Raw genomic sequence first — 27,489 nt, 5'->3', positions numbered from 1 at the left:
ACTGGTGTACCCCAACTGTGATTCCCATGTTACCCGGGTTGTCATGTGCAGCTGCACATCTGCACAAAACAAAACCGCAGAATTGTTCGATTACACAAGCCACAACCAGTGCACGTCCGTACAACGCTCTGTGGCCAACAAAAGCGCCGTCCCTAGGCATGAAGTATGTGGGGCTTGTCGAGATCGGACGGAATTTCTGCAGTCAAATGGGTTTCTGTTGTTCACAACCATCCACCTCCCTATCGCAGTTGGAAGTACGAGTGAAAAAGGATCTTTCGCCGATTACACGGAACTCTTTGTATAGGACAGCACAAATAGTGGAGAGGAGAACAAAAACAACAGTTTGTACAACACACTAGCAAACATCGGCGACAGTGCGAGCAAAAAAGTTACAATTTCTTAACCTAACAAAAGTAGTAGGCGCACGGGGTGATGATGAAGGGGACTGCCACGCGTGGTTTTTATCAGGGCCATGTTTTTTTTTCTCACCCCCACGTGTCGAGGGTGGTGTCGTTCGTATTGTAAACACAAACCCTCGCAACCACGGAATCCTCTACACGGGGCTTACACGGAACAGGGCCCATTTTCGCTTTCAATGAAAGATGGCGATAGGAAAAGCCAACAGCTGCAGTGTGCGGAAGGTGGCAATAAAAGATGGAGTAATCTCAAAAAGCATTAACCGGGGGTCTAGCGCCCTGGCCGTGGCCGATGATGGACTGCAGGGGAAATAGCGAAACCGAAAGAGCTAGAAAGGAGTGAAGAAAAGATGGAGAGTGAGAAGCATTAGGTGAAACGAAAATGCGAAAAACTCTCACTATCCGTTGCGCGTCTTTCGTTCGCTCACTGGGCGTCTCTTACTCTCGCTCGCGTGTAGGGAAAACAGTCGCTTTACGATTTTCTTTTCATCTCGTGCTTCTTTCCGCGGAAACCCAACAAACTATTGCTCCCTCCAGTCTTTCTTTTCACCTTGCTTCCGACAGCATATCCCGAAATTTCCCGCAGCCGTACAACAACACCGTTGACGGAGCTGTGGGATGTAATCAACAGCTCCGTCTTGAGCGGAGCTTATGCGGGTTCCACCGTGAAGCATAACAAACAGAAAAAGGGCTGACAAGTAGAAAGAAGCGAGAGAAGAAACGCCCCAAAACAAAAAGCAAAGCGAACAAAGAATGCTTCGAATTCGCCGTCGTCGTCATCGACCGTTTCATTTACACGATATCTCACACGCGGCTGTTCCCCAGCATTGCCCCCCCCCCCTTTGATACCTCCTCCACAAGCCCCCACTGTTTGTTTGTTCTCAACCATACACACATACATACAGGCTCATACAGCGGCTGAGGGGATTCGTTTTACTTTCGCGTGACAAGGGGGTTTCGTCTTTTATTCCAAACTCTTTTCATGTTGCGAATTTACGATCACTCCTGCCAGAAGCCCTTTTATTTTGTTGGAGACAGGAAGAGCAAAAAAAAAAGGAAAACAATGGTTGCTTTGTGACGGTACGCCGCCTTCCCGTGCCAATTTCCACCCATCTGTCAACCACACGATCGAGTTCATGGCACACTAGGACTTGTACCGGTGCTTATGCCGTGGAGAAAAATACTATTTTGTGGATTAAAAATTCAGTTCTCGGAGGAAATACGGATGCATGCTGGCTGGCTATTCTGATTAATAAATTCCTTTCCACACACGCTCAATGTTCACCTTCCACGAGAATAAAAAACAACTCCCAAAACTACGAAGAGAATCAAACACCAATGACGGTGGCACGCCAATGCAATGAAACGGAAGGATTATTCAGCATTTGACAAATAGCAATAGAAATGCCCGTCAGGCACACGTACGGCTGCCACCACACACATTCGCCGAGTCGGAAGGGAACCACATTGCGATAGCGCACGTGCGCACACACCCATGCGCTTGCCACACGCAAGTCTGTCGAAACGTACAGGAATGGCGCTGCGAAGGGGGCCCTGTTTAAATATGGCGTTGTGGTGTAGTGGTGCGCAGCAACCACACGATCAAACCGAGCCACACGCATACGACGGGCCTTTCAGAGGAGGTGTTTTGTTCTCTTCGCTTGTTCTGCGTCGTGAACGCCACGGTTCCGAGTGCACTGACACAATGTGTGAAGGAAAAACTGCTTCACAAGCGACCGAACGGACACACGGAAACTCTGTTGTAACGCAGTAGACCGGGTGGGTCTATTTTTTCCCCTACGTTCAATACATGGCGTGCAATGGCTAATTGACTCACTTGGTATGGGCTTTCGCTGGGGGTCCAGGTGAAGAGCCAGGTCGTTTCGGCTGTGTGTGATGAGCAGGAACTTCTATTGCTTCTCTTCTTGGCTTTGTGTGCGGAGCAGCGACATGTGGTTGAGGGCGAAGGGCGTTCCGTACCGTATTAGCACTTTTCCTTCTCGTGAGCTAGCTCCCACACTCGCGCTGCTGGCTTCTGTGCTCTCTGCATCCTTCTCGCTCTAAGCCACGGGTAAACGAGCTTCAATTGACTTCCGCTGCGCCACCACACCACCACACGTACCATACACGCACTCCGTAATCGTCGCACACATGCACGGAGCGTTACGTTTGATTTTTATTTCTATTGCTTCTTTTTCGCTCAACAACGGGGAGTAAATTTTCACCAGAACGCAATAGGAATCATTCGCCCCTGGGCTAGAGCATTTAAAGCGCACTCACACATCGACACGCACACCATACACACAATCGCTCGCACGCGCGCACACACCATCGAACGGGGCACCGTCAAAGGCTACCAGGATGACGATGCAACAACGGCCATCTTCTCTTCACCATCCATACATTGGAATCTTTTCCTTTCCCTTTCCTCGGGTCGCAATGGAACCCGTTCGGGACGAGCTAATCTCGCTTTTCTTTCGTGGTGGAGCGCGTCTCCTGCATCACAAAAGACCCAACGAATAGCGCAAATTACACGGCAGCAATGGAATGATGGTTTTTTACCTCTTTTTTGCTCTTTTTCTCTCTGCCACTCCTTACGCACTTTGCACACTGAGCTGTAGCTATTCTTCCCTTGAAAACGCGCTCTCACACACAGTTCGACACGCACATGAACACGCGCAACGCACAACGAACGCGGACCGCACCTACGCCCACACGAGACACTACCACTGTTCTCACACACTGCAAAATCACGAAGTCCGACCAGAGCTGGATCAAAATCACGGAGTCACACGCAGATGCGGCCACCGCTGTGCATTGTTGTGATGTGTTGTGCCTGCGCTAGCTTTTTCCCGTCGTGACAGCCGACCTGGCGACGGTGCTGTACCCAAGCAACAATATCGAAAATTCTTACCGAATTTCGAACATGATGGAGGCACTCTCTCGTGACAGTTTAGAACAAAAATGTACTAAATTAACTCCGTTTAGTTACAATAATCACTATTAGTAATGCTAAACGACACTTAAACTGTAAAATATGTTACAAGAAACTTTTTATATCATACTTAACGGAATAATCCCGGTGATAATTAGATTACAATCAACCAATTTATTTAACATCAATTGCGATAGATCCTAGATCCAATTCCAAGTTGAAAAATGTTACATTATCTAACAAAACTTATTGCTAGTTGATTTTTCCACGGTCAATATCATGGTTTCGATATTCGAGCATAAAGCTTAATGTTTATACTTAAAAGCTCAATTCTATGTACCACAGGAAAAATCTATCACGATTTTCCGGCTGGCACCTCTGCTCGGATCAACCGCCTAGTTCGACGGTTGAAGTGTCAAACTGTAAGAAGAGCGATATGACACTCGTGAAAAATTAAAAAAATACAAAAATGGTTGCCCGCAAAATATCACGCGTAACTTTTATTCTCGCGTAAAGAAAACATTTAACATTCGTCGGGTTTAAGTCGTTTTTGTTTGCAATTACCAGCGCACACACGGTCCGCCACCGAACGGGCGTTTTTCTAACGGGTGAGACAGAAAAACGGGTAGGGAAAGTAAGTTACAGCTAATCGTTTTCTGGTGCCTTCGAAGGTGCAGCTAGCGCGATACCACATGCACCCTGGCAAGCGGCGGATTATGATCGCATCTAACAATAGTTACTAGAATCGCTCCCAACAACGTGTTAGTTATCGTACACCGAGAGTCCTTGTGAAACCGTTTGAACAGTACCCCACCGGGGTGGCATAAGCCGCGGAATTTGCCAACACTATGCGGTGGCAGTACGTGAAGTGTGCTAATAGTGCGTAGTAGTTGCTTGCGCCAGTGGTTTGATTTTCTTAGTGTCTCTGTGGTTCGAGTGGTCCCACTTCGTTCGGCTCGGCTAGTTTTCCCGGTTCGCTTTCCAGGTGTTGCAGCGTTCTTGATCCGCTCGATCGAGCATGGAATTCTCACAGCCTCCTCCGTCCGTGGACGCTGCGGTACCTGCGGTGCAGCACTTTGCGAATCCACCTCCGATTAATCGCATCCTCAGCTACCAGCACCCGCAACCACCGAAACAGCAGTTTAATTTCTACCACCACAAACCGTACCACCACTTCAATGGCTTCCGTGGCGGGGGTCCGATGTCGCAGGACGACTTCGATGGCAAGCGGCTCCGTAAGTCGGTTATGCGCAAAACGGTGGACTACAACGCCTCCATCATCAAAGCACTCGAGGTAAGTGACGGGTGGCGCAAGTCTTAACGTTCCCATCGTTACGTTCGTTTAACGTTCGTTTTCTCATCTTCTCATCCGCCAGTGCCGCACCTGGCAACGGGACTACCGCGACCGGCGGGGTCTACAGCCGGAAAGCATCTACATTCCCGAGCTGTTGCCACCACCAAGCTACATGGACAACCCGAGCAACGCCGTCACGACGCGTTTCGTGAAAACTGCGACGAATAAGATGCGCTGTCCAATCTTCACGCTTGCTTGGACCCCGGAGGGTCGCCGGTTGATCACAGGCGCAAGTTCCGGCGAGTTCACCCTCTGGAATGGGTTAATGTTCAACTTCGAAACGATTCTGCAGGTACGCGCGTTCTGCCCGATCTGTCCCACCTGTTGATGTTTGGGGATGAATGGTTCTCTAATCCAAACCATCATTCTTTCGTTCATTTGTTCTCTGTTTAGGCGCACGACGTTTCCGTACGGACGATGGTTTGGTCCCACAACGACAACTGGATGGTGACGGGCGACCACGGCGGTTTCGTCAAGTACTGGCAGTCGAACATGAACAACGTCAAGATGTTCCAGGCCCACAAAGATCCGATCCGGGGAATAAGGTACACCACCAGCGCTACCAGTGGCATCGGCTACGCCACCACTCAAGGAGCCGTCTCGTCGAGGGTTGTCGTCGGCATCGTGTGTCGCTTTGAGTGCCACTCGGGGACATACGTCGTGCAGACGACGTTGGCCGCTTTCTTGATGCTAACAATCCTGCCGTTGCTCGTTCGACTAAGTATACTCACTCACTCTCTATCACACTCTCTTTATCTATTTCTTTGTCTTTTATGTTGTTCTGTACAGAACTACCGAAGTTGATGTTTTTTTTCTCTCGATCGGTTTTTTGTTGGTTGAGGAATTTTAGATCCGCCAAAAGGCAGCATTAGTTTTCTTTTTTATCGTTACCGAAGTTGTAACGATATGTGTTTTGCCATCTGTGATAAAGTCAATCTTTTGTTGGTGCAATCACTCTTCAAAATAGCGTGTTCGCGCGCTTGGCATTGCGAGGAGCATTCTCTCTATTAAGTATTTGGGACGGCAACTCCAGAACAACAGAAAAAATATAATCTCGATAATGACTCAAGTGATCAAAAAAGTACCTGAATAAAATAAAGATTCTTTTATGTCAATTTTACGAGACACTAGAATAGTTTAACACGCCAAAAAACTAGATCCAGTGGATGGGTCGGGTATCACTTGAATAAAATCTTAAACCGTACCAATTACTAGCATTGAAGGCGCGTTGTATGTGAGAAATAAGCTACGCTATCCGCACGGAAATAAAGAACCAAAACCCATGCATTGAAACAGAATAAATCCCGCCTTCCAGTGCTACTGGCGTACTCTGCTTTGTACAGTCAAAATTTGCTGAATAAAGTACCGATTCTGTCTCGGCGGCTCGTTTCCATTTGGTAACGGACGTGCGAGGAAACTACATCACGTGTTATTTTTGGTTTCCCTCCAACACCGTACGATTTTTTGATGGCATTTTCCATGTCCATTTAGGGCTGCGGACACGACCGTTGCAAGTGCAAACAACAAAGTAAAGTAATGAATCAATGGCAAATAATAAATTCACCTTCACGCACCACTTTCTGCTTCCACTTGACCCCGGATGCTGTAGTCTGCTGGCCAGTATCCTGTGCTAGGCAAGCCAACATGTGAATCGGTCTCACTTCCGAAACCACGCTAACCCTCTCCCAATTTACACTCTTAGTCGAACAGAGCCACGGAATAGAGCCGAAGGAGCACCTCAAGCGGGCATTTCATAATTTCTTTTTGTGGCATTTTTTGTTTCTTTTTCTGTTCTCAAATTCCTCGCAAAATCTTTTGCCGGTCGGCCAACGTACAGTTTCAGCCCTTCGGACTCGAAGTTTGCCAGCTGCAGTGACGACGGTACGGTACGGGTGTGGGATTTCCTTCGCTGCCAGGAGGAACGGGTGCTTCGAGGACATGGTGCGGACGTTAAGTGCGTCCATTGGCACCCACAAAAGGCGTTAATCGTATCCGGCAGTAAGGACAATCAACAGCCGATCAAGCTGTGGGATCCCAAATGCGGCCAGGCGCTGGCAACACTGTAAGGACACAAATTGGCGCAGAACTGTTTTTGCGTTCGATAAGCTTAATGGTTCTACTCGTTACAGGCACGCTCACAAATCGACGGTGATGGATCTCAAGTGGAACGACAACGGCAACTGGTTGGTGACGGCTTCGCGTGATCACCTGCTGAAGCTGTTCGATCTGAGAAACCTCAGCGAGGAGGTTCAAGTGTTCCGTGGTCACAAGAAGGAAGCTAGCGCGGTATCCTGGCACCCAGTGCACGAGGGTCTGTTTGCCTCTGGTGGCTCGGACGGATCAATCCTATTTTGGAACGTAGGGTACGTATGAGTCGAGCTATTTTTCAGCGATCATGTTTTGTTAAACCGTTTGCTTTTTCTTCCCAACCATAGAACCGATAAGGAAGTGGGTAGCATCGATATGGCGCACGATAGCATAGTATGGACGCTGGCTTGGCATCCGCTAGGTCACATTCTGTGTTCGGGTTCGAACGACCACACGGTTAAGTTCTGGACGCGCAATCGACCAGGAGATCAGATGCGTGACAAATATAACCTCAACACGCTGCCAGCCAGCCTGGCCGGGCTGGACGAGTGCGAGCTGGAGGAACACATTGTCATTCCGGGTATGGGCCCGGAGGATAAGGTCGACATCGTCGAAAGCATCGCGACCAAGGAGACGGGTGCGATTCCCGGTCTGGATCTTAACCTGAACAGCTTTAATGACAAAATGCGCGAAAAGAAGATCCCGTACAGCAAGCCGATCCCGCGCAACTTCCAGGCCCAGTGGAACGAGTCGAGCAAGCTGGACGACCACTCGGCGGCGGCCGATGAAATCAAGGAGGTAATCTCGCAGATCGTCGACGGTGGTCCGATTACACCGAAGAAACCACTCCCGACGGCTATCTCGCTGTACGAGAAAACGATCGCGGTGATACGTAAGTAGAAACATCGAGCACGTTCGAACGGACGTTCCTCTTAATAGTGTCGTTTTTTGTTCCATTTCCGCTTCGCAGCTGGAAGTGCATTAGAGCAAGCAATAAGTGACGGAACGGAGGCGCTAAACCGGTTCATCGAGAACGGTGGCATAGAGGAGCTGCATGACATATTCCCACCACTTGAACCGGATGCGCCATCCAACGGAGATGAGGAACCACCGGTGAAACCTCCCGCCAAGCGCGCTCGTCTCGATGTCGAGCCAAAGTTCTTCTACGGCGCGCTAGCGTTCATGGCCGACCCGCCGGAACAGTCTCGCGATTCCATACATTCGACGGAGGACGGAGGTTCGCGATCGAAAGACGATCCTGCCTTCGACCCGAAACTCCCGTCACTGCTGCAACTCGACATTAACCCCCCGCCAAACGTGCAGTTCAATACGGAAGATCCGGTGGAGGTCGCGGCACAGCGCAACAACTGGAAGGGACGTGACCGTGAAAAGCAGCGAGAGCGCGAAAAGCGCGACCTGGAGGAAGACAAGAAGATCTGGAAAGAGTACAACGACCGGAACTGGGACGAGGAAGAGGACGATTCGGTTATGGTGGTGGAGCCGCCTAGTGGTCCCCGGCCCGACTCACCCGTAAGCCAGAACACCAACAGCAACGGCCAGTGGATACCGGAATACGACAATGATATGCCTCCGGGTCCAGTACCGGGACATCATGTCGTCCCGCCCTGGCAGAAGGACAATGGCGGCGGAGGCCAGTCGTTACCGCCCGGTGGAGGAATGATGCCGTTCGATGGGTACGGTGATGACGATGGCGCGCGATCGATGGACGGGTTCAATATGCAGCGACCGCCACCACCGATACCGGGCGGGCTGCCACCATCGTTCGGAAACCACAACCAGAACCCATTCGCCATGATGGGCGGTCGTAATGATGACGAGGGCGGCTATCACAATAAGAATAATAACAACAACCATAACCTTGGCGATCACCGAGAGTTCAATCGGAACGCCGACTGGTCGCGGAACGACGGTGGAAACCATCGGGGAGGCAACCATCGGAACCGTGGTGGAGGAAGAGACTTCCGGGACGATCGGGGTGGTCGCCGGGACCGAGGCTTCAGGAGGAGAAACTGAGTAGCAGATGGATGTAACCGCTTCGTACCACGGCAGCTGTCGTTGTACGAGCAATGCGTGTGATTGTTCGGATGAAAGGATTGTACGAAAGTGTTAGCATTTAAGAATAAATATGTTAAGAATTGTACAAATGACTGTTTCCAACCAGCGGTCGTGTGGGGGATAGAAAGAATAATAATAATAAAATACTAAGTTACAGGTAGCGCAGTTATGGGAAAGATCATTTAAGTGATATGCCATGAATCATGGAGGCTATGTACATGTTTTCAGTTTATTTAGACTTATTTGGTATCATTATTTAGCTAAAACCAACTTTAAAGGAACATTTTTTAATCAATTATTAGAATAAATTACACCAAATAAAGCGTCTGGCATTATAAGAAAATAAAGAATATGTTTTCAGCATAACTAAAGCATAGAAAAGATGAATCAAATCAATATTATTGTTTTATTTGCGTTTCATGATATTATTGTCAAAACGAGCCAGTACTAATTAATTTTATTAAAAAAATAAGAAAGCCCATATGTTTTAGCAGTTTGATTTTTTGCATTCCTTTTTTTCTTTTCTTAACATGTTTTTAAAATAAAATTATTAAAAATTTTCAGAACATTGCTACCGCAAGCCGCGGCTACACGGAGATGATGCCATCTTGCTGCGTCCCAGCCCAGAGACGCCATGTTTGGCAGATATGCAAACGTCAACGTAACGTTCGGCTTGGTGCATTGCATCGGTTTTGTTTACGTCGTCTTCGGCGCAAAAAAGAAAGTTTCGGCACTCCAGTTCAGTAGTTTCCGTTCCCGAATCTCCCCAACCAGGCAGCTGCAGCCGGTCCTTCTGATCTATCGCACCGTCTGATGACATCCTCCCAGGATGCATGCTATATCTCCCTGCTGGGGCTGGCGGAATACTTTCGCACGTCGACACCGCCGGACATCAAGAAATGCATCCAGTGCTTGCAAGCGCTGTTTACGTTCAAGCCCCCGCTGAAGGTGGAAGCCCGGACGCATTTGCAACTGGGCCAAATACTGATGGCCTACACGAAAAACACGGATCTGGCCAAGAATCATCTCGAACAAGCGGTACGTCGTTGATAACCGAAAGCGTCCGGTGGGTGGAAGAAAGTATCAATCACTATTTCACTTCTTGTTGTTTCAGTGGATCCTCTCGGAGAACATCAATAACTTCGACGATGTCAAGTTCGATACGGCTAGTCTGTTGGCGCAGTTGTACCAGCAGCAGGAACAGAGTTCCCTCGCTAAACCGGTCCTACGGAAAGCGATCGAGCTGTCGCAGCACAACGTCTACTGGCATTGCAAGCTGTTGTTTCAGCTAGCGGTATGTAGTGCACTTCTCAAATAATGACGGTAAGTCGCTCATATTTATCCATTGTTCGCTTTTAGCAAACGCATGCTACCGATAAAGAGTACACACTGGCCTCGGAGTTGCTGGCCGTGGGCGTGGAATCGACGGACGAATCTAACGCCACCTACCTTAAGTCGTTGTTTCTGTTGAGCCGCGCCATGATCATGATGATCGAGCGGAAAACGAACGATGTGTTGGCGTTGCTTAACCAAGCCAGTCCCATCATCGATCACTCGATCCCGAACGTACACTTGAAGGAGTACCTGAAGGTGTTCTTTTACGTCCTGCAAGTGTGCCACTACCTACAGCTGGGGCAGGTGAAAACGGTCAAAACAAGCCTCAAGATGCTGCAGCAGAGCATACAAACGATTATTGCTCCTAACTGGCCATCGGACGAACAGATCTTCGGACAGAACAACACGGAAATGTTCATGTGGCTGCCGAAGGAGCAGCTGTACGTGCTCGTTTATCTTGTCACCGTGTCTCACTCGATGATGGCCGGATACATGGACAAAGCGCAAAAGTATACCGAAAAGGCGTTGACCCAGATCGAAAAGCTTAAATGTAAGCCTTCCCGGCAATCCTTCCGTTCTACTGTTTGCTAACATTATGCCTTTTTTTGCGAAACAGCTCAGGAAAACAAGCCTATCCTAGCCGTGTTTCAGATCATCCTGCTCGAACACATCATCATGTGCCGGCTAGTGATGGGAAACAAATCGCTGGCTATCAAGGAGATCGCACTCGCTAAGGACGTCTGTTTGTCTTCTTCACACAAATTTTTGCTGAAGAAACACGCGCCCCAGCTCCACTGCTTGCTAGGGCTGTACGCAATGTCCACCAGTCTGTTTGAGCACGCAGAAAAGCAGTTCTACGCCTGCATTCAAGAAACGACCGAGCGCGAACTTAAGCTGTTTGCCAATCTAAACTTAGCCATCGTGTATCTGCGAACGAAACGCGAGCAGGACCTGCGGAACATCCTCGAGCAGATACAGCAGGAGAACTCGCAGTGCTCTAACAGCCAGGCGCTGATGGGAAGCTTCTATTACGTCCAGGGATTGAATGCATTCCACAAAAGCAGCTTCCACGAGGCCAAGTATGGTTTTTTATTTTTCGTGTACTGATTTTGCGTAATTCTAATCTGCCGACCTTACTTACGAAAGACGATTTCTTCGGGAGACGCTGAAGATGGCGAACGCGGAAGATCTCAACCGGTTGACGTCATGCTCGTTGGTGTTGCTAAGTCACGTCTTTCTGAGCATCGGTAACTCGAAGGAAAGCATGAACATGGTAACGCCGGCGATGCAACTAGCCTCCAAAATCCCGGACATACACGTGCAGCTGTGGGGCAGTGCCATACTGAAGGATCTCCATCGGATGCTGAAAGAACCGTCGAAGGAGATCGAGGCGTACAATAATCACGTCACCTTTTCGCAAAACCTGATCACCGATCAGCTGAAGTGCACCAAGTTTCCTGAGCACGCGCTGATCAACTGGTTCCAGGGTGATCCCCCGCTGCCAATGCTATCACAGGAACTAGTCGTTCAGCCTACCGCATCCATGGTGGCTCCGGTAGCGTCCGGATCCGGGGCCTCGCTAGTGGTGCAACAGCAGCAGCAAACGGGCGGCACATACGTACGATTACCAGGAACGCTCAACCAGCAGGTTATGTTCCAATAACGTGTGAGGAGTTAGAGGACAATGAATAAGAATAAATCAAACGTGTTTCAACTGAATTGAGATATAAGATCCATATCTATAGTTGCATAGTTTTCTTAAACCCTCATCTGTTCAGAAATTCTTCTTCTTCTTTACTAAGGTTTTAACACGGTACGATGCAGAAGTCCAGCTACCTGGGCCCTCCTGTATTAATCCGTGTTCTGACTCCACGCAACCTTAGTAGTAACTAGGACCGGCAACTAAAGGCCATATGTCCAAAATTCAGAAATTCGTTTACTCATTTTTAAATTAAAAGATAACGACGTTGTGGCTCCGATGATACTGGCAAAATTTGCCGTCTCTGTAGATATTCGCGCGTACGACTAACATAACTGACAGCAGGGTCAACGATTGACAGTGGTGTACGTGGAGAATGTTTTTGTTTACGACGTGGACGTCAGCGAACAAAAAAAAAGAACTGCTTCTAAATTCGAAAGTCTGCATGTGATTTTGTGCTGCCGATTCAACAACTTTTCAGCATATTTATCGATTGAGTAGCCAGCTGACTGTATACAGGCCGTAGGACTTCTAAAAGACTTAGTAGAAAATGGCAACGTAAGTAAATTGTGCGCCACCGATATAGCATATGTCGGGATGAGTACTTTCTCTCCAGATAGTGTACTCATTTGAATGGTATTTTCTCTCGTAGATCCAAGGTAACGTTCAAAATCACTCTCACATCCGACCCAAAGCTGCCATTCAAAGTGTAAGTAAATTTTACTCCTGCCTTCGATTTGAGCCAACTAAGGACGACGATGTAACGTACGGCATGTTGTTCTTCTGCAGGCTAAGCGTACCCGAAACGACACCTTTCACGGCGGTGCTAAAGTTTGCTGCAGAAGAATTCAAAGTACCACCGGCAACTAGCGCTATCATCACGGACGATGGCATCGGTATCAACCCACAGCAGACCGCGGGCAACGTGTTTCTGAAGCACGGTTCCGAACTACGACTGATTCCCCGCGATCGTGTCGGTTGCTGCTGAGCGACAAAGAGCCCCGTCACGGGCGAAGCTTTTGCTTGACCATGTGTTTTCTGTACGCTTCTGTCGCGGGGAACCGGCTTCCGCTTTCGTTTGGCGCCGTTCGCAACAAGTAATGTGATACGCAACGTACATCTAGCGCGCCCGCTATGCGAAAGCATTTTATTATTCGTGTTTATGTGTTGGGGTCGATTTAAATAAATATTTGCTGCAAATATAATAACCATTTTTAAATCTGGCCTACGACACTTGCTGTCGTATCCAGGTCAGGAACTTGGACACATCGGTGAAGACGGAGTATTGATTTGGGTCGCAGATCAGCAGGTTGCGGCGTTGGGCACTGATCGAAACTATGCCTCTGACGTAGTAACGCGTTCCTTCGGCAAACACCAACCCGCCACCGCTATCACCGTTACACACGGAATTTCCTACGATCGAAAAGAATTCATAATGTGTATAAAGCGATTTCGCGAGCTAATCCAAGACGTACCATCAGCATGACCAGCGCAGAACGATTCACCAACGGCGAGTACCCCATTGAATTGGACGTTCCGCTGGGAGCACATCTTCTGCGAGACAACCGGGACCTCCAGGTAATTAAGCACGTTGCTGATCACACCGTCCCGGTTAAAGCCCCAGCCTGTGACTTTACCATCGCGCCCATAGAACGAGCTAATGTCCACCGTTCGATTGTACAAACACACCGGCTTGATGAAGCTGTTGTAGGTGATGTTTCGCTTCAACCGCAACAACCCGATATCGGTCGTATACATCATTGGGCTGTACTCGCGATGAATGATGACCTCGTCAACGGTGCGGTAGAAATGATCGTCGATCGTGCTGATGTCGATGATGCCAGAGTACACGCGGAACAGATCCGTCTCCAGCGTTTCGTTTGTGTTTGGGCGCGTCAGACAGTGCGCCGCCGTCAGGATCCAACGCCGGCCGATAATGCTGCCACCGCATTGATATTGCTACGTATGTGGATTTGAATTAGAGCAGTTTGATGACTTGAACAGAAACAAATAATCTTCGAGACTTTCAACAGCCTACCTCGTCCAAATAGATCGCCACGTGCCACGGGTGTTCTCCTTGATGCGACGCAACTCCACCGATTATTCGCGATTTAACGCGGCTCTCCAGTGGATCCAACACGGTGGCACATTCCTTTTCCTCGAGCATCCAATCAGCATCGTATCGCTGAGGAAAGTGTTAGTCACAGTTAGGTATTGCCAAAAAAAAATTGCATTTCTTTTTCCGTCCTACATTTTCTTCTGTTGCAATCTCGACATTTTCCCAAACCCTTCTAGCTCGCTCGGTCGTGGTGCTCTTTGCTGATCGCTGATCGCTCTCCTGACGATCTCCGTTCAAAACGCGACGTCTTCGCTGCATGCAGTGATTTTGTCCGTTAAAGTTCACCTCCACAACATCTGGAATCGGTCCCTGCTGATTGTAGCGCACGAAGAAGTTCAACTCAATTTCGGCGTCTTTCGCCAGGATGAAGGTGCGGTTTTCTATCCTAAACCGAACGCTGTCCTCTGTCGTTACTTCACCGAACGGGTTCTAGAAATATTTTAAAAGACGCTTGGAATCTGCCTTTTGAAGTTCCCCAAAGTACCAGGCTATCCTTACCCCAAGCATGTAGATCGGTTGGTCGAATACGATCTCAATTACCGCATGGTTGACGGTGTTGTCGGCCACGAGATGCATCACAGCGTCCCAGCGTCCAGAGGAAATGATTCCACCGGTCCTTATAGCCTGACAAGAGGAATTAAACTGGTGCGTTTGTTCCGAGGTTCCATTTTTGAAGTGCGCTTCCGCTGGATTCGTGGTGATCGCACGAGTAGGACCAAAACCCGACGACGTTGTTGCCCAGGGGTCGCGGAAGTTCCTGACCATAGGCCTGAGAGAGCACGTTTGAGGGATTGAATTTTATTGTTTGTCATCCATTGCGTAACACGTGTTACCTCATGATGTTTACGGGACAGATCGTAACACCGTTAACCTCAATTCGAACGATCGTCGGTCGAGAAACGTTCGTGTAGGAAACCTCCAAAGGAATCCTAACGACGGACCCAGCCAGCAACGGGTACGTTAGGTTAGCAATGTGAAAGACTTTACTGTCAATGGTGCTGATACGTCCAAAGTTGTTCTGGAAGTGATGAACCATGGTCAGTTAATGCAAGCAGGCAGTCGTTTACGTAGTACACTCTTAGCAAGGATTCAAGCACATGTACCGATAGGAGCTGGGAGACATAAATCGTCCGGAAGCCTTGACTAATCACAGTTTAACAACCCATTATTAACAACTATTGCCAATGACGAGTAATCTTGCTTGTTTATAGTTCGCGGAATAAATCCGCGGCATTACTCACTCCAACCACGACTGCATTGATCACATCCTTCAACTTAGCTCAACCGGTTCACAGTTCTTGGTAGAAAACAAATGGTGACGCGCATTTTCCACTCGCATCTCCAACGTGCATCTCAGGTGTTCCGGTAGTTGTTCGCTATGCCAGTCAACACTCCGCTGCTTGGCTTGCGTTATTGATAGCCTTTGCCTTGGCAAGCCTTTATCAAACACAAGAGCTGCATCGTTGCACCGTCACAACACTCGCGGAGGCACATATTTGTAAACTTTCAACACACGATCGCGCCGACACACCGAGCGTACAGGGTACGATCTAGTGATCAGGAATGCGTTACATCTTCGATATCTTACCCGTAGCTGCTCGACTTCACGATCAAACTGCAGCACCAGCTGGACGTACCGGAGCGTTACGTTGGGTCGAAGTGTGAGCGTTCCCTCGTACTGCTTCAGATAGGTGTCCTCATGGTCGATCGTGAACAGTTCACTACAAGTCGTAGTCTGCGGCGTTGGTAGACGAACTTCGGAGCTTTGCGCCACCCGGGCGTACGTAGCGCTTGTACATGGCAGCCCACTGGATGTCCACAAAATCGTGCCAAGTATCGCTAACTTCAGGATCCGCAGCTGGGATCTTCCAAGTTCTGTCAACATCCTGCAAAATCGTGCTGCTCTTCGCTGCTCAACGATCACGGAACGAATGAGTTGGGATCGCACGGTCACAACGTACACACGGGATCCGGCAGTACGCTAACCGATAATCCCGACCCTTTGGGTTGATAATGGCGCCAACATTTCAATCACATCACATCGCCGGGAACTCCGGGGATCGAAGCGGAGAGGAATGCACAAACACACCGATTATAACGATCGTGCTGGGTGGCAGTGTGCTCGCATAAAGTGACGTATTCTTTCGATCAAGCACGCCGCTGGAGGCGCAGATTCGTGACGTAGTTGATAAGCAACTAAAACAGCAAGCTAAAGCTCACCCGAAATCAATTAGCAAGGCAGATTAATTAAGCGTATTTCGTCGTCCTCAGACGTCTAGACGAGCAGGAAAGCACATCAGATAGTAACGCATGCATATGAGGAGATTATTTTTATTGTTCCTTAACTTAGTAACCCAGCGGTATGCTCTCGTACGAAAGTAAACCGCTCTCTACTGGCCATCAGGCACCTACATGAGGTTCTTTATCCAGGGCGTAAATTTGGCCGCATCCGTAAACACCACGTAGTGCCGAGCGTCACAGCGAAACCGATCCTGCAGGGCGGCACTAACCGATACGATCCCTCGCAAGTACCACAGGTTGTTGTGCTTGAACACCATGCCACCGCCACTGTCGCCATTACACACCGAGGTGCCATTCTTGAACCCGGCGCAAAACGACGTATCTGAGGTGACCTTGCTGAAGAAGTCCCGATTCGACCAGATACACGTCTCATGCGCGACCACCGGCATCTGGGCGAAGGACAACCGTGAGCTAACCAGCCCGTGTTCATTGTAGCCCCAACCTGGCACCAGCCCGATCTTGTTGATCAGCGTCTTGTAGTCATCGTCGAAGTTCCACAGGCAGATCGGCCTCACGAAGTTGCTGTACTTGATGTCTTCCTTCAGCACCAGCACGGCGATGTCGTTGAAGAACCGCTCGTGTGCGTACTGCGCCGGGATGTGCACCGTCCGGATCTGGGCGTCCTCTTCCGGACCGTTCCATTTTCCAAGGTCGATCTTACCGAAGTACAGCAGCAGACTGCCAGCGTCGACTGGTTTCGAGCTCTTCTCGAGTGTCACACAATGAGCCGCGGTAATGGCGGCCCGACGGGATATTAGCGTAGCCCCGCAAAGGTACTTTAGCTCAGTGACCGTGCTGCGGTAGAGAGCACCGTGCCATGGGAACTGACCCCGTTCGGATATCGAACCGTGCGTCACCAGTGGGTTCGCTTTTGGCACGACCGTACCACAGATGTCGTCCTCGTACTGGTTGATGTAGTGCGGTTGTGCTGGACTACTGGGCGTGTGGTCTGTCTGCAGGAATGCGTAGTCACCGGCGAAGAACTGCTCTCGACCGGGGGTGCTTTTTCCTCCCGGAGTGCTCGATGGCCGGATGGAGGTGGGCGCGAGTGTCGAGAAGCCTAGATCCGCGTTTAGGGGAAGGTGTTTCGGCTGATGCCATATCACTGCATCGGAAACTGATCTCGGCGTTGTCGTCGTCCTTGTTGACGGTGAGGTTACACGCTCTTTCGCAAGCCTGCTACTAAACGCGGGAAGAGAAACCCAGAGGGGAGTTAGAAAAGAGACCACTTTGCTTGGAAAAACATATTGCAAAATTCTACCGATCCGTGTCGTGATCCTTTTCGGTCACGGAAGTGATTGAACGCTCCACTGGCTGATCATCTGGGCTAAATCGTGAAGCGAACTCGTCGCCAGCATTAGCCGTAGGGTTGTGGGAATTCCTGGAACCAGTTGCCCTGGTGGTCACCGTATCCGGCGAGGAGCTGAAGGATCTAGAGTACAGAGGTTGTACGTGGGATGCTACGGGTGGTTGCGCTACGAGGGGATCTATCGGGCGTGTTACAGGTGTGAGAACGTCCTCGATGACGCCTTCCACCTCACCGGAGGCTCTGTTACGAACCGATGGAAGCTAGTTAGTGTCTACTTTCTGGCATACTCCAGGTGGGGGAATCACCACACACAGACTTCGGGGACTTACAAATTTGGAGTTCCATGACGCGTTCCAGCCGGTCGTGAGGTCACCGGCCGCACTGGATTCGAGCGTGTGTCCGTACAAATATTCTGCCCGTTGAACCGGATCTGACGTAACAACGGAACCGGTCTATCCGTGGAGTAACGCACGTAGAACTTCACTATCACGATCTCGCCTGCTCGCACGCGGTACGACTTGTCCATGATGTGAAACTGGACGTTGTCGTCCGTGCTGTACTGTTGCAAGAAGGTCTGAAGCGAAGCACAATCGACAAATGCAGTTGCGGGCGATGGTTCCTCGCAGATAACAAAGCACCCGTGCGTGCGTGTTCTCGCTACTTACGCCGAATGCAAGCACTTGAGAGGAGAAAATGATATCCACGAAAACGCCATGCAGCGGCACGTTGCTCTTCAACCGTACCGTACCAAACCAGGTGTCGTAGGAATCGTCACGTTCGTCGTACGCAAATACGGCAGGACATGGAGACGTCTTCTGGTGGCTAATGCTGACACACGCGCCCAGGATTACTAGCAGACAGAGGAGCTACAGGCAAAACAAGGACCATCGTGTTATACTTGAGAATGCACTACTTCTGAGAAACAAAGTTCTTGGATACGAATTTCGAGATAAACGATTCCAGATCCCGTGTGCGAACATTGCTGGGTGGGCTGTGAATCAAACGTGTTATTACATTTCCCTCACAAAGGTATTAATTATTGGCCTGAATTTCGAATTCGTGCTGAGACAGATTAGTACACGCCGGTGTTTATAATCGATTCATCGTAACAACGCAAAAGCGAGCCTTCCATCGATTGCCGCCCACGGTGCTGGAAGTGAATGCGGCCGCCACCACGCTCTCCAATGAGCATTTCCGGTTCGGGTTGATTAAATATGCGTATTATGCAGTCGGCTCGACTCGAGCGTGGAATCAGTTACAACCCCGCTCGTGGGCGCCTCCTTTAGCTGGAGTTCCCCACTGCCAGATCGTATCGAATAATAATCAATAATCAAACCGACACTTGCCGGTGAGACGCTAGCATTCAAGTCGTCGTCGTGCCAAACACCGTGCCATGTGTTACGGTTTGTGACTTCAACGGGTTTTGCAAGCGAAGGGAAGATGTCGTATCAGTCGTACATCTGAACAGTGTGTCGGGAGGGCACAGTTTATCTAAAATGGTAGACACCGTAGCTAAACTTCAGAAACATACTGCAGGCTAGAGATTGGAAGTTTTGTCTATTCTCTTTTGATTTCAAAATTGACATCTTGCACTTGCTGAATAGAAGTAATTTCTTGACAAGATGCTCGAAGCACTAATCAATTGCACCACCAGTCCAAAACCACATCCTGTGAGCGTCTAACACCTCTCAATTTCTAAGTAAATCTGAATCACCTTCATGTTGAAATGACTGCAGCACACACCCGTGACGACATGAACACACTTTAATGAACTATTTCGGCTGCCCACTCTAAGCGAAATCCCGTCGAACGTTTCAAACACCGTGCGTCTACGGCAAGGTTAAGAATGCAACTAGTTTTCCTTGCGACCGGTGCCAGTTGCTTTAGCTGCGGTTGGACCAGGCGCCTGACGAGACCGGGCCCTTGTCTCCACGGTGTTCGACGATCAGACGTGCGTCTCGGGAGTCGTCGAGTCACTGTGACGTTGTGCCGTCCCGTCGTTGAGTGATTCCCCTTCCGCCTGCACGGTTTACCTGCAAAAGGTAGGAAAGTTTTGCCGATGAGCCTATTCTAATGAAGCGTACCGCTCGTTTGTGGTAGGATACCCGATCGGCCGCAGAAAATGGGATGTCGTTTTTGTGGTGCTTTGAAGGAACAGGTTGGCGTTCCTTCGGAAAGGTCCATTTCAGGAACAGAACGTGGTTTAAAGGGACAGAAGAATGATAACGAGAGGCCCTTATTGGCGCTGACTGAACGTTAGTAGTTTTTACAACCGACAGTTTAATTATCATACAAGAATGGTTCTTTTAATTGAACTGTTGCAGGTGCGGCAAATGTTATTGTACGAGGTTTAAAAACAGTAATTTACAGTCATCCATGTCTTGTATCATGGAGCTGCGCCTTGAATTAGATGACTTAGATCAGTGCAATAAACATTACTTGGTAGGTATTTTTGAAAGAACCCATTACTAATGAATGTAAAGAACAAAACCGAGAAACAATACATCTCTGAGACAATTTCACGCGATAAGGCGTAGCCCGATAGTCACGCAAACCTCTTCTCAATGAACCGGTTTATCCTCACACAATAGACTGCAAAAAGCAACGAATGCTACAGTTTAGAGAGTTATAATGAGCTTTGACAAATTGTTGGCTAAAATTTCAACAAAAACCAAGGCAATTTTTATTCCAAAAGCATAATTTGGCGGTCTACCTTGGCCTAGTCTTTGTCATTCGCATCACGCCCGATTGTTTTTTGCTACTTTGGTAATTAATTTCCATGCATTCAATAATCGTGCGGGTATATTGGCGTGCCTAATTTCATTACCTCGCCCTACATGAAACCCCAAAACCACCGCATGGCCAGCATCTGCAGCACATGGTGCATCTCGCTAGTGCATCTCCCGATTGCCGAAAACGTTCGATTCCCGCAGAACTTAAATCACGTATGCTCGAGCCAAAGCAGGCGGCGATGGTTGCCCGGCAACCCCTATATAGGGCTGGGACACACGCGCTCGCACACACGCAAACGACCGTCCCCCTGGTCGGCAATTAGCGAGCGTACATAGAAGCACATTCAGTAGCGAGCCTGCACCAGCAAATGCACCCGTACCGGGCGCCATTTTTATCGACCGCCATATCGCCAGACCTTCGACCTCCGGGGTGCATCTCGCGGCGAGGGTCTAATAGCACAGAAAATATGCATCAACCCTCGAATGCAAGGTCGCTGCGGGAAAGCCGGGCAAGCGGGGGAGGTCACCGATGGTGGTGGGACAGCGGAGAAGCGGATGGTGGTTGGCGGGGAGGGAATTGTTGCTGCATCCCAGGTGCAGTTTTGATGCCACCGGTGCCATTGTTCCGCTGGCATCAATCGGTGCTCCACTAATCTGGCAGCGATTAGCGAATTGAATTGCTAATGCTACCTCGTTCGTTCGCATCGCTATCGGGCGATGGGATCGCGAGGAAAAACAAGCCTCCCACCCTCTCGGTGGCGTGGGGCGTTGTGGGAAACGCGGTTGTGGAAACTCGTCGTGAAGCGGTGCTTCGCATTGCGTGAGCGAAGAGCACGTATGACGGGTTCAAGCTGTTGTTGAGGTGTTCCGCACTGAACGCACACACAGAGAATGGCTTTCCCGCTTGGGGGGAGGAAAATTCGCCCACGGGTCAAAGGTGATCCCGTGGAAAACAAACCGTTGCCTGGCCGCCGACGTAAGGAAAACAAACCGCAAAATGTGCGCTCACGCGCTTTAGAACAAGAGAGCGAGCGAGCGAGCGAGCGAGAGAACATGATGTGTCATTACGGGAGAGAATAGAGATCTGCTTGCGAGCGAAGGTGAGAGAGAACATGCCAAGAATGAACGTTCAAAATGACAGTTGGGGTTTGTTTTCCCTTAGTTGCGCAAATAGTACATGCTAATTCGTCGCTTGCTATTTTCTTTTAGAGAGCGGACTGCTAAAGATAGCAGCGAAAATGAGCGAGAGTACACGTGGGGAAAGAAAATCTAAACTGCTTGAACTCACGAATTAGACCCACGTTCTCTCGCGCGCACTTTGGGGACAAATGTGGCCACATTTTAGAACATTTTGTATCGTTACATTTTCCAAACTAGAGTTGTGTTTTGGATGCCTATCAAAAGGTATAGAATACAGAAAATGCATAGAACATTAAGTTATAGAAATTGTTTTACAAAATTCGAATAAATCTCTTAAAATACCTATGACAAGGTTGCCTGTAGAGCTTGTAAAATATTGTTCAGCTGTTCCTCGTAGATGCAATGCGGTAGATATGTTACTAAATATAAAAACGATGCTGTTTTCTTTGGCGGAAATCCTGCCCAGGCTACCCAAAGTGCGGCGGTGTTGTTCTCATGACGTTTTCCATTCGCAACACGATCTCTTGCTCTCTTTCGCTCTTCTCTTTGCATTATACTCTCCGCTCGCGATCTACAGCGATGAAGCTCCATGACGGGCAGCCTGACGGGTAGGTTGTATAAAAAAAGAATGCAGTTCAATTTTAGCATCGTCTGACGGCGGTACAGCCCACATTTCGGCAGCAGCCCGTCTGAGCCATATCGTGTCCCGTCGGCGCGTGGTACGCGCAAACAAAACGTGCTAGGCGTAGGTATTGTGTGTAGGTGCGCGTGTGTGTGTGTGTCGCTGGAAAAGCGGTGAATTTTCCCGAACCATCCTCACCAGCAGAGCCGCCGCTAGCGAAGGTGTGCATCGAATTTTCGTAACGCCGAGCACGCACACGAACCGGGGAGTTTTTCGCGAAGGAAAAATAGGTTATCGATTGTTTCCGTTTTGGCGCAGAAACAAAACAAGTGACAAGCGGCAGCGATATCGCCTGCCGAGAATCGATGCGTCGCGACGTCGTGTCCGACGTCGGTAACCAGCTGCAGTAGCAGCAGCAGCAGCAGAAATGTGCTGCCTTTTTTTGGCTCCCCTAAAACCACGAGGTTTAGCTCGCGTAATAGTTAAGGTTTCCTCAGCTGTGATAGTGCCTTGAAAATGCTGCTTGAACTGAAAAATACAGCCGCTGATTTCGTTTATCTCCACGCATTGGCGCGTTGGTCGTACCCCATCGCTTGGCAACCGCCAAAGCAGGCTGACGGTGGAAATTGAATTTAAATCACTTAATAATACCTGCGTCCAGCCGTCGGACACGCGCTTGTGTTGGTCGCGGGCGGTGCGTTGGCGTTTGGTGTTGGGCAAGGGATTCCGGGAACCTTTTTCCCGAGCGCCGGTGCGTGTAAACAAGCGCACGATTTTGCCATGGAAATGTATGTGTTTGCTTGCGTAAAGAACACGAAAGGTAGACCCCCAAGTAATAAACCTGCCTACCGGTTTCCTGGGTTTTACGCAGCACCGACCCTTCACATTTAATGCGCTCTTTCGTGCGAACCATACAAACGGGTCGTCCCTAACGCGCTCTTAATCCTTTCGCCAGCGATTAGGGGCCACGCACTGGAAGGTGCGTATGTTCACCCAGGGAACCCTTTGGGCATTTGTTTCCCGTGCCGTACCTGTCGCACGCATTTACTCATTCCCCATTACACGGCAGTAAAATTCGCTTCTCCAGTAATCGAACCGGATTATTTGTTTTGCTTCTGTCTGGTCTGAAGCCCCCTGCTGTTTTTTTTTGCTTGATGACCAAAATGCGCTCACACGCCCTGGTGTTCGTGTGACGGCAGTAGATCCCGGACGCGTTCAAGAGCATCCTTAAGTGGCTTTACGGCACCAACACCAGCACACCGAACCCGGTCTAGTTTGCCACGTCTGCTAGGACGGCGGTGATCATCTGTCAAAATTATTGTGTGTTTCGCCGGTCCTTTGTGTCTCGGCGGTTCGTCTCGCGTTGTCGCCACGTATTTCGTACGCTCTCCTTTTCACCGTTTGCCTCGGTTTGCGAAACCGTGCGCTTGTGGGTGTGTGCTGGTGGACGGAAGTTGCGTGGCTAGTTTCACAGTTGCTCCTCTTGCAGGATTCACGCCCGTTTCGAGGACCGGAAACACAAAGCAATCAGCAAACAGTTTCGCATCGTCCGTGTTGCCGGTGTTGCGCACTTCTGCTGCAGTTCCTGTTCCCCAGCTCCAGTGTGTGTGTGTGTGTGTCGCGTGTGTTTTGACCGCAGTATTCGCGACAAAGTGTGTGACCGTGTCCGTGAAGAAGAATTCAATTTATCAAAACCGTCGGGCAGCGGAACACCGGCGGTACCGTCCGTCCGCAAAACTCCGCCGGCGGTTCGGATGAACAGTGGGCTATCGAATGTCCCAACCCTAGTGGGATTTGCTTTGTTACCGTGCGCTTTGCTGCTCGCAACATTCACCACCGAAGGCTCCCAAGCGAAGATGCCGTGTGATAAATTGATCTGTCACAATACGAGAGGTAAGGATAATCAAGTTATCATCATCTGCAGCATTTTGCCCCGCCCAGGGGAAAGAGTTGTGCCGGGTCGCTCTCGGGACTCATAACCTCAAAATCCCACCCAGCGCGGTGGTGGAGTTGGTTTTATTTTTCATTTCTCTTTTTTTTTGCTGCTCTCCATCGATGCCACTCGGAAAACCGAATTATTTTGCCTCGTTTCCTTCGATTTCCGGCACGCTCGGTGTCGTCGAAACCCCTTTTGCACGCGGCTCGAGAGCCTGGCGCAATGATAAACGATACTTCCGGGAACCGGAACCGGTCGTTAGACCGGTGGACCGAAGGCTACCAAGTGACCAGGGGTTAGCCCGCGTGCGTAAGCCATTCCGCTCTATAATAAGCTTATTTATTGACCTCTGGGGATGGCTATCGATATCATTTTGCTGCCCGGTTATGGGCGGGTTATGGAAAGAAAAATGCGAACATTTTTTGTTGTTGATGTGTGGAAGAAGAGAAAGCACTTTCCACGTGCCTGTGTATGTTGCGGTTTCGGATGGGATTTACGCGAAGATATCATGTTGAGTGACAGGTTTGTTTTTGAGGTGCGACATTTGACTTTTCGAAAAAAACAGGATCCCAACCTGTGGCTGAAGAGCACATTTTAGCACCACATCCCGTTGGTTGACGATGTTTCCTGTCAAAGCATGCAACAGCTTCGAAATGACAACATGTATGAGGCTAAAACGTACTTTATGATGATGTCAATTTATTTCACGCGTGAATGTCCTAGCACACCTGATCTGGCCTCGTCTGTAGAGTGCACATTCGCGTGTGTTTTACTGCCAGCCGTAAAAAGAGGCTAGAGAAACAAATTTCACCTACCCAAAAGCACCATGTTTACGCCGCTCGAAATGGATCAAACGCGTGTGCAAAGGCAGCCTTAAGAAACCTCTGCAGTGGATGCAAAAAAAACAGCAATTCCATCTTTCACCAGAACATGCTAATGACGCGTACGGTACGTCTAAATCACAAGTCTCGCCGTAAAGTCGCTACTCGCTAAAATCAAAGGGTGGGAAGTAGACGAGTCCGTGTCAATAGCTAATTAGCTAACACACGGTGCCCATAAAGTAAACAGTCTTATTGAATCTCGATCCCGCATCGCATCGTGGCAGCAAAAAAAAAAGAAGTATTCCAATCCAAACGAGCCACCATTATCACGGTGAGTTGTGACATTTTATGGCGTTTTCTTGCCTCGCCGTGGAAAGGGGGATCAATTTTGGGGCTGAATAAATATTGCATACGTCGGTGGTGCCACGACAGCTGTGATGTTTGCGCTTTTTACTGGTTTGGCATGGTTGGAGCCATTACGCGTGAACTTTTACGATAATTTTGCCGTAATGTCGTTGTTGCTGTTGCTACTGCTGCAAAGAGTTGCTTCATGATGGGAGGTGGCTCATGATCAATCGAACGTTGGTACGCTGCGCATTGCGCAGGATCCACGATAATTGCGAATGTCTTCCCAAAGTTTGCTTGTACGATTCTGTTCACCTGCCTTGAAATCATGTACTCCCTTCACAGTAAACGGTGCACTTGTGCACTTAAAAAAAAACTTTACACTCTCTCACACCTCCGTAATTGCATGTTCAACTACCTGCGCACAATCGGGCACGGAAGAAAACAGTCCGGAAACGCGCCCAAGCAAGCGAACGCCGTGCGCGAGATGTGGAATTAAAAGTTGCGACAAAAAGCCACGCCGGAGGAAACTCGGGAAAACGACAACAACAACGAAAGTCTTCCTCCCATTAGCATATCTTCATCCGGCTCAGCTAGCTCATCGTCGTCCTGGGGGCACTGGGGCTCATCCTGCGATGATGATTGTGCCAAGACGACGGGCGGTGGCCTATTAGCTCGGGCTCTTTGTTTCCTTCCGGTTGCCGCACCTGGGGGGCGGTGCAAGGAGTTTTCATTATTTTTCCCTCTCCCCCGTTTATCTCGGTCCTTCGGGCGCGTGGGGGCATTGCACATCATTAACATGGATTTCTGGTGCCCTGGTAAGGTTCTCCGGGCCGTGAAATGTGCCGTCCTCGGTTGGTTGGAAAGCCATTCCATTCCAGGCGGTTGGGTAGCATCGTGAGTGTTGCAGTCGTAAAATAAACTCGCTCGTTTGCAGCTGTACCGTTCGTTGGAGAAAGGGAGAAAGAGAGCAAATATTAAGAGAGCTAAGTGACCTAGAAGATATGTGTTCTAGGTGAAATGAAAACTAACCGCTTTCCTCACGCTTGTGTAAACTGTGACCAACCACTTGGCCACGAGTTTGAAGTTGTTTCGACCATTTAATCAATCCCAAGAATTGCTAACAATGTCAACCTCGAAGTGACCCACGAGACGGCTGTCCCTGGTGGAGAGATTTTCCACTCACTCGCCGCATTCGGCCCGAGAAATGGCTTGCCGTGATTTTAATCCATCGCCCTGGACCACTAACTCCCCGTTCACGGTACGACGTAATAAGGTTCTCTTAAAAATGAGTCAAATTTGTGCTTTTTCCTCCTTTTCCGGTGCGGGTGCTTTACGACGAAACGCTCCCGATGGGAGCGATCAGTGAGCTGTGGCCGGTGTTTTTTGGTCCATGCAAGACAGAGAGAGAGAGAGAGAGAGAGAGAGAGAGAGAGAGAGAGAGAGAGAGAGAGAGAGAGAGAGAGCACAAGGATGGCTTTTCTCGCTTGGTGAGGAAAAGTTCGGACCACAACCCCGGGACGTTGAGTAAGTGGAGCTCGGTAAATATTTCATCGAGTTTGTCGTTTTACCGGGACCGGGCCCAACTCTCGAGCGCTTTTACTTTGGCTCGATCGTGCGTTAGCGTTTATTCCTTCGAGGAATTGGGAAACTTAAAATTTGCAACGAAACTTTTTTTTGTTGCTCCACACAGGTTAAACCTTCCGGTCCGTCCGTTGTTGCAGGTGCTCGAGCTTAATTAGGGTCGTAGTGAAGACATTTTATTCACCATCGTAAAACGAATAGTTACACAAAATGTTTGCTGCTTTCAAAATTGGCGTAGTCCTTTACGGAATGAAATGACGCTTCAAGCGCGTCCACCGTGATGGCCCACAGGACGAACAGACCCGTTGAGGTTCCGGTTTTTGTCACGAATTATGCTAGCAGTAGCGGATCGATTCATCCAATCACCGATACGATCGTAACGATGACGATGCATGCTTATCCCACGGACCGTTTGCAAACGGCCCTGTCATCAACAAGTACGTGCAGGCGGTAAATGAAACGACGATCCACGTGCCGGGTGGCGTTCCGCAGTTTGCAGTCGACCAAAAGGAACGCTTGCTTGCCGAACAAATCCCTGACAATGAAGTGCTATTTAATGGTACCTTAAAACGAGGCCACCAGGTTAGGCCGTACGCGAATGTGCTTGCGTGGTGGGGGCTTTTCTTGTTACACGGAAACCTTTTCTATTCCTGGCGTGCTTTTTTTTTCCTTTTTCG

The 27,489-nt window shown here is 49.3% G+C and overlaps 5 protein-coding genes across 5 annotated transcripts; 3 read left to right on the top strand and 2 right to left on the bottom strand.

The window, feature by feature from the left end:
* The first annotated feature begins 4,369 nt into the window (after window positions 1–4,369).
* Window positions 4,370–9,049, top strand: LOC128730855 (pre-mRNA 3' end processing protein WDR33). The gene is made up of 7 exons (XM_053823938.1): window positions 4,370–4,645; window positions 4,728–4,997; window positions 5,099–5,250; window positions 6,543–6,767; window positions 6,835–7,068; window positions 7,141–7,685; window positions 7,764–9,049. The coding sequence occupies exons 1-7, from the start codon at window positions 4,370–4,372 to the stop codon at window positions 8,825–8,827; spliced, it is 2,766 nt and encodes a 921-aa protein (XP_053679913.1). The 3' UTR covers window positions 8,828–9,049.
* A 633-nt stretch (window positions 9,050–9,682) lies between these two features.
* Window positions 9,683–11,867, top strand: LOC128720025 (MAU2 chromatid cohesion factor homolog). The gene is made up of 5 exons (XM_053813671.1): window positions 9,683–9,907; window positions 9,984–10,163; window positions 10,229–10,754; window positions 10,821–11,283; window positions 11,351–11,867. The coding sequence occupies exons 1-5, from the start codon at window positions 9,683–9,685 to the stop codon at window positions 11,865–11,867; spliced, it is 1,911 nt and encodes a 636-aa protein (XP_053669646.1).
* Window positions 11,868–12,319: 452 nt separating this feature from the next.
* LOC128730990 (ubiquitin-fold modifier 1) lies at window positions 12,320–13,090 on the top strand. The gene is made up of 3 exons (XM_053824085.1): window positions 12,320–12,461; window positions 12,556–12,612; window positions 12,693–13,090. The coding sequence occupies exons 1-3, from the start codon at window positions 12,454–12,456 to the stop codon at window positions 12,889–12,891; spliced, it is 264 nt and encodes an 87-aa protein (XP_053680060.1). The 5' UTR covers window positions 12,320–12,453; the 3' UTR covers window positions 12,892–13,090.
* A 3-nt stretch (window positions 13,091–13,093) lies between these two features.
* LOC128721911 (complement C1r subcomponent-like protein) lies at window positions 13,094–15,907 on the bottom strand. Its single transcript, XM_053815714.1, has 7 exons — window positions 15,611–15,907; window positions 14,856–15,040; window positions 14,521–14,791; window positions 14,155–14,451; window positions 13,942–14,088; window positions 13,379–13,862; window positions 13,094–13,316 (listed from the first exon to the last, which is right to left on the bottom strand). The coding sequence occupies exons 1-7, from the start codon at window positions 15,905–15,907 to the stop codon at window positions 13,129–13,131; spliced, it is 1,869 nt and encodes a 622-aa protein (XP_053671689.1). The 3' UTR covers window positions 13,094–13,128.
* Window positions 15,908–16,347: 440 nt separating this feature from the next.
* LOC128730293 (serine protease gd-like) lies at window positions 16,348–18,387 on the bottom strand. Its single transcript, XM_053823331.1, has 3 exons — window positions 18,298–18,387; window positions 17,962–18,206; window positions 16,348–17,505 (listed from the first exon to the last, which is right to left on the bottom strand). Exons 2-3 carry the CDS (start codon window positions 18,156–18,158, stop codon window positions 16,431–16,433), a joined length of 1,272 nt encoding a protein of 423 aa, XP_053679306.1. The 5' UTR covers window positions 18,159–18,206; window positions 18,298–18,387; the 3' UTR covers window positions 16,348–16,430.
* Between the last annotated feature and the right edge of the window lie 9,102 nt (window positions 18,388–27,489).

Source organism: Anopheles nili, chromosome 2 (genome assembly GCF_943737925.1).
Source record: "Anopheles nili chromosome 2, idAnoNiliSN_F5_01, whole genome shotgun sequence".
Classification (NCBI taxonomy): Eukaryota; Metazoa; Arthropoda; class Insecta; order Diptera; family Culicidae; genus Anopheles; species Anopheles nili.
This window is presented reverse-complemented; position numbering and strand designations above follow the sequence as displayed.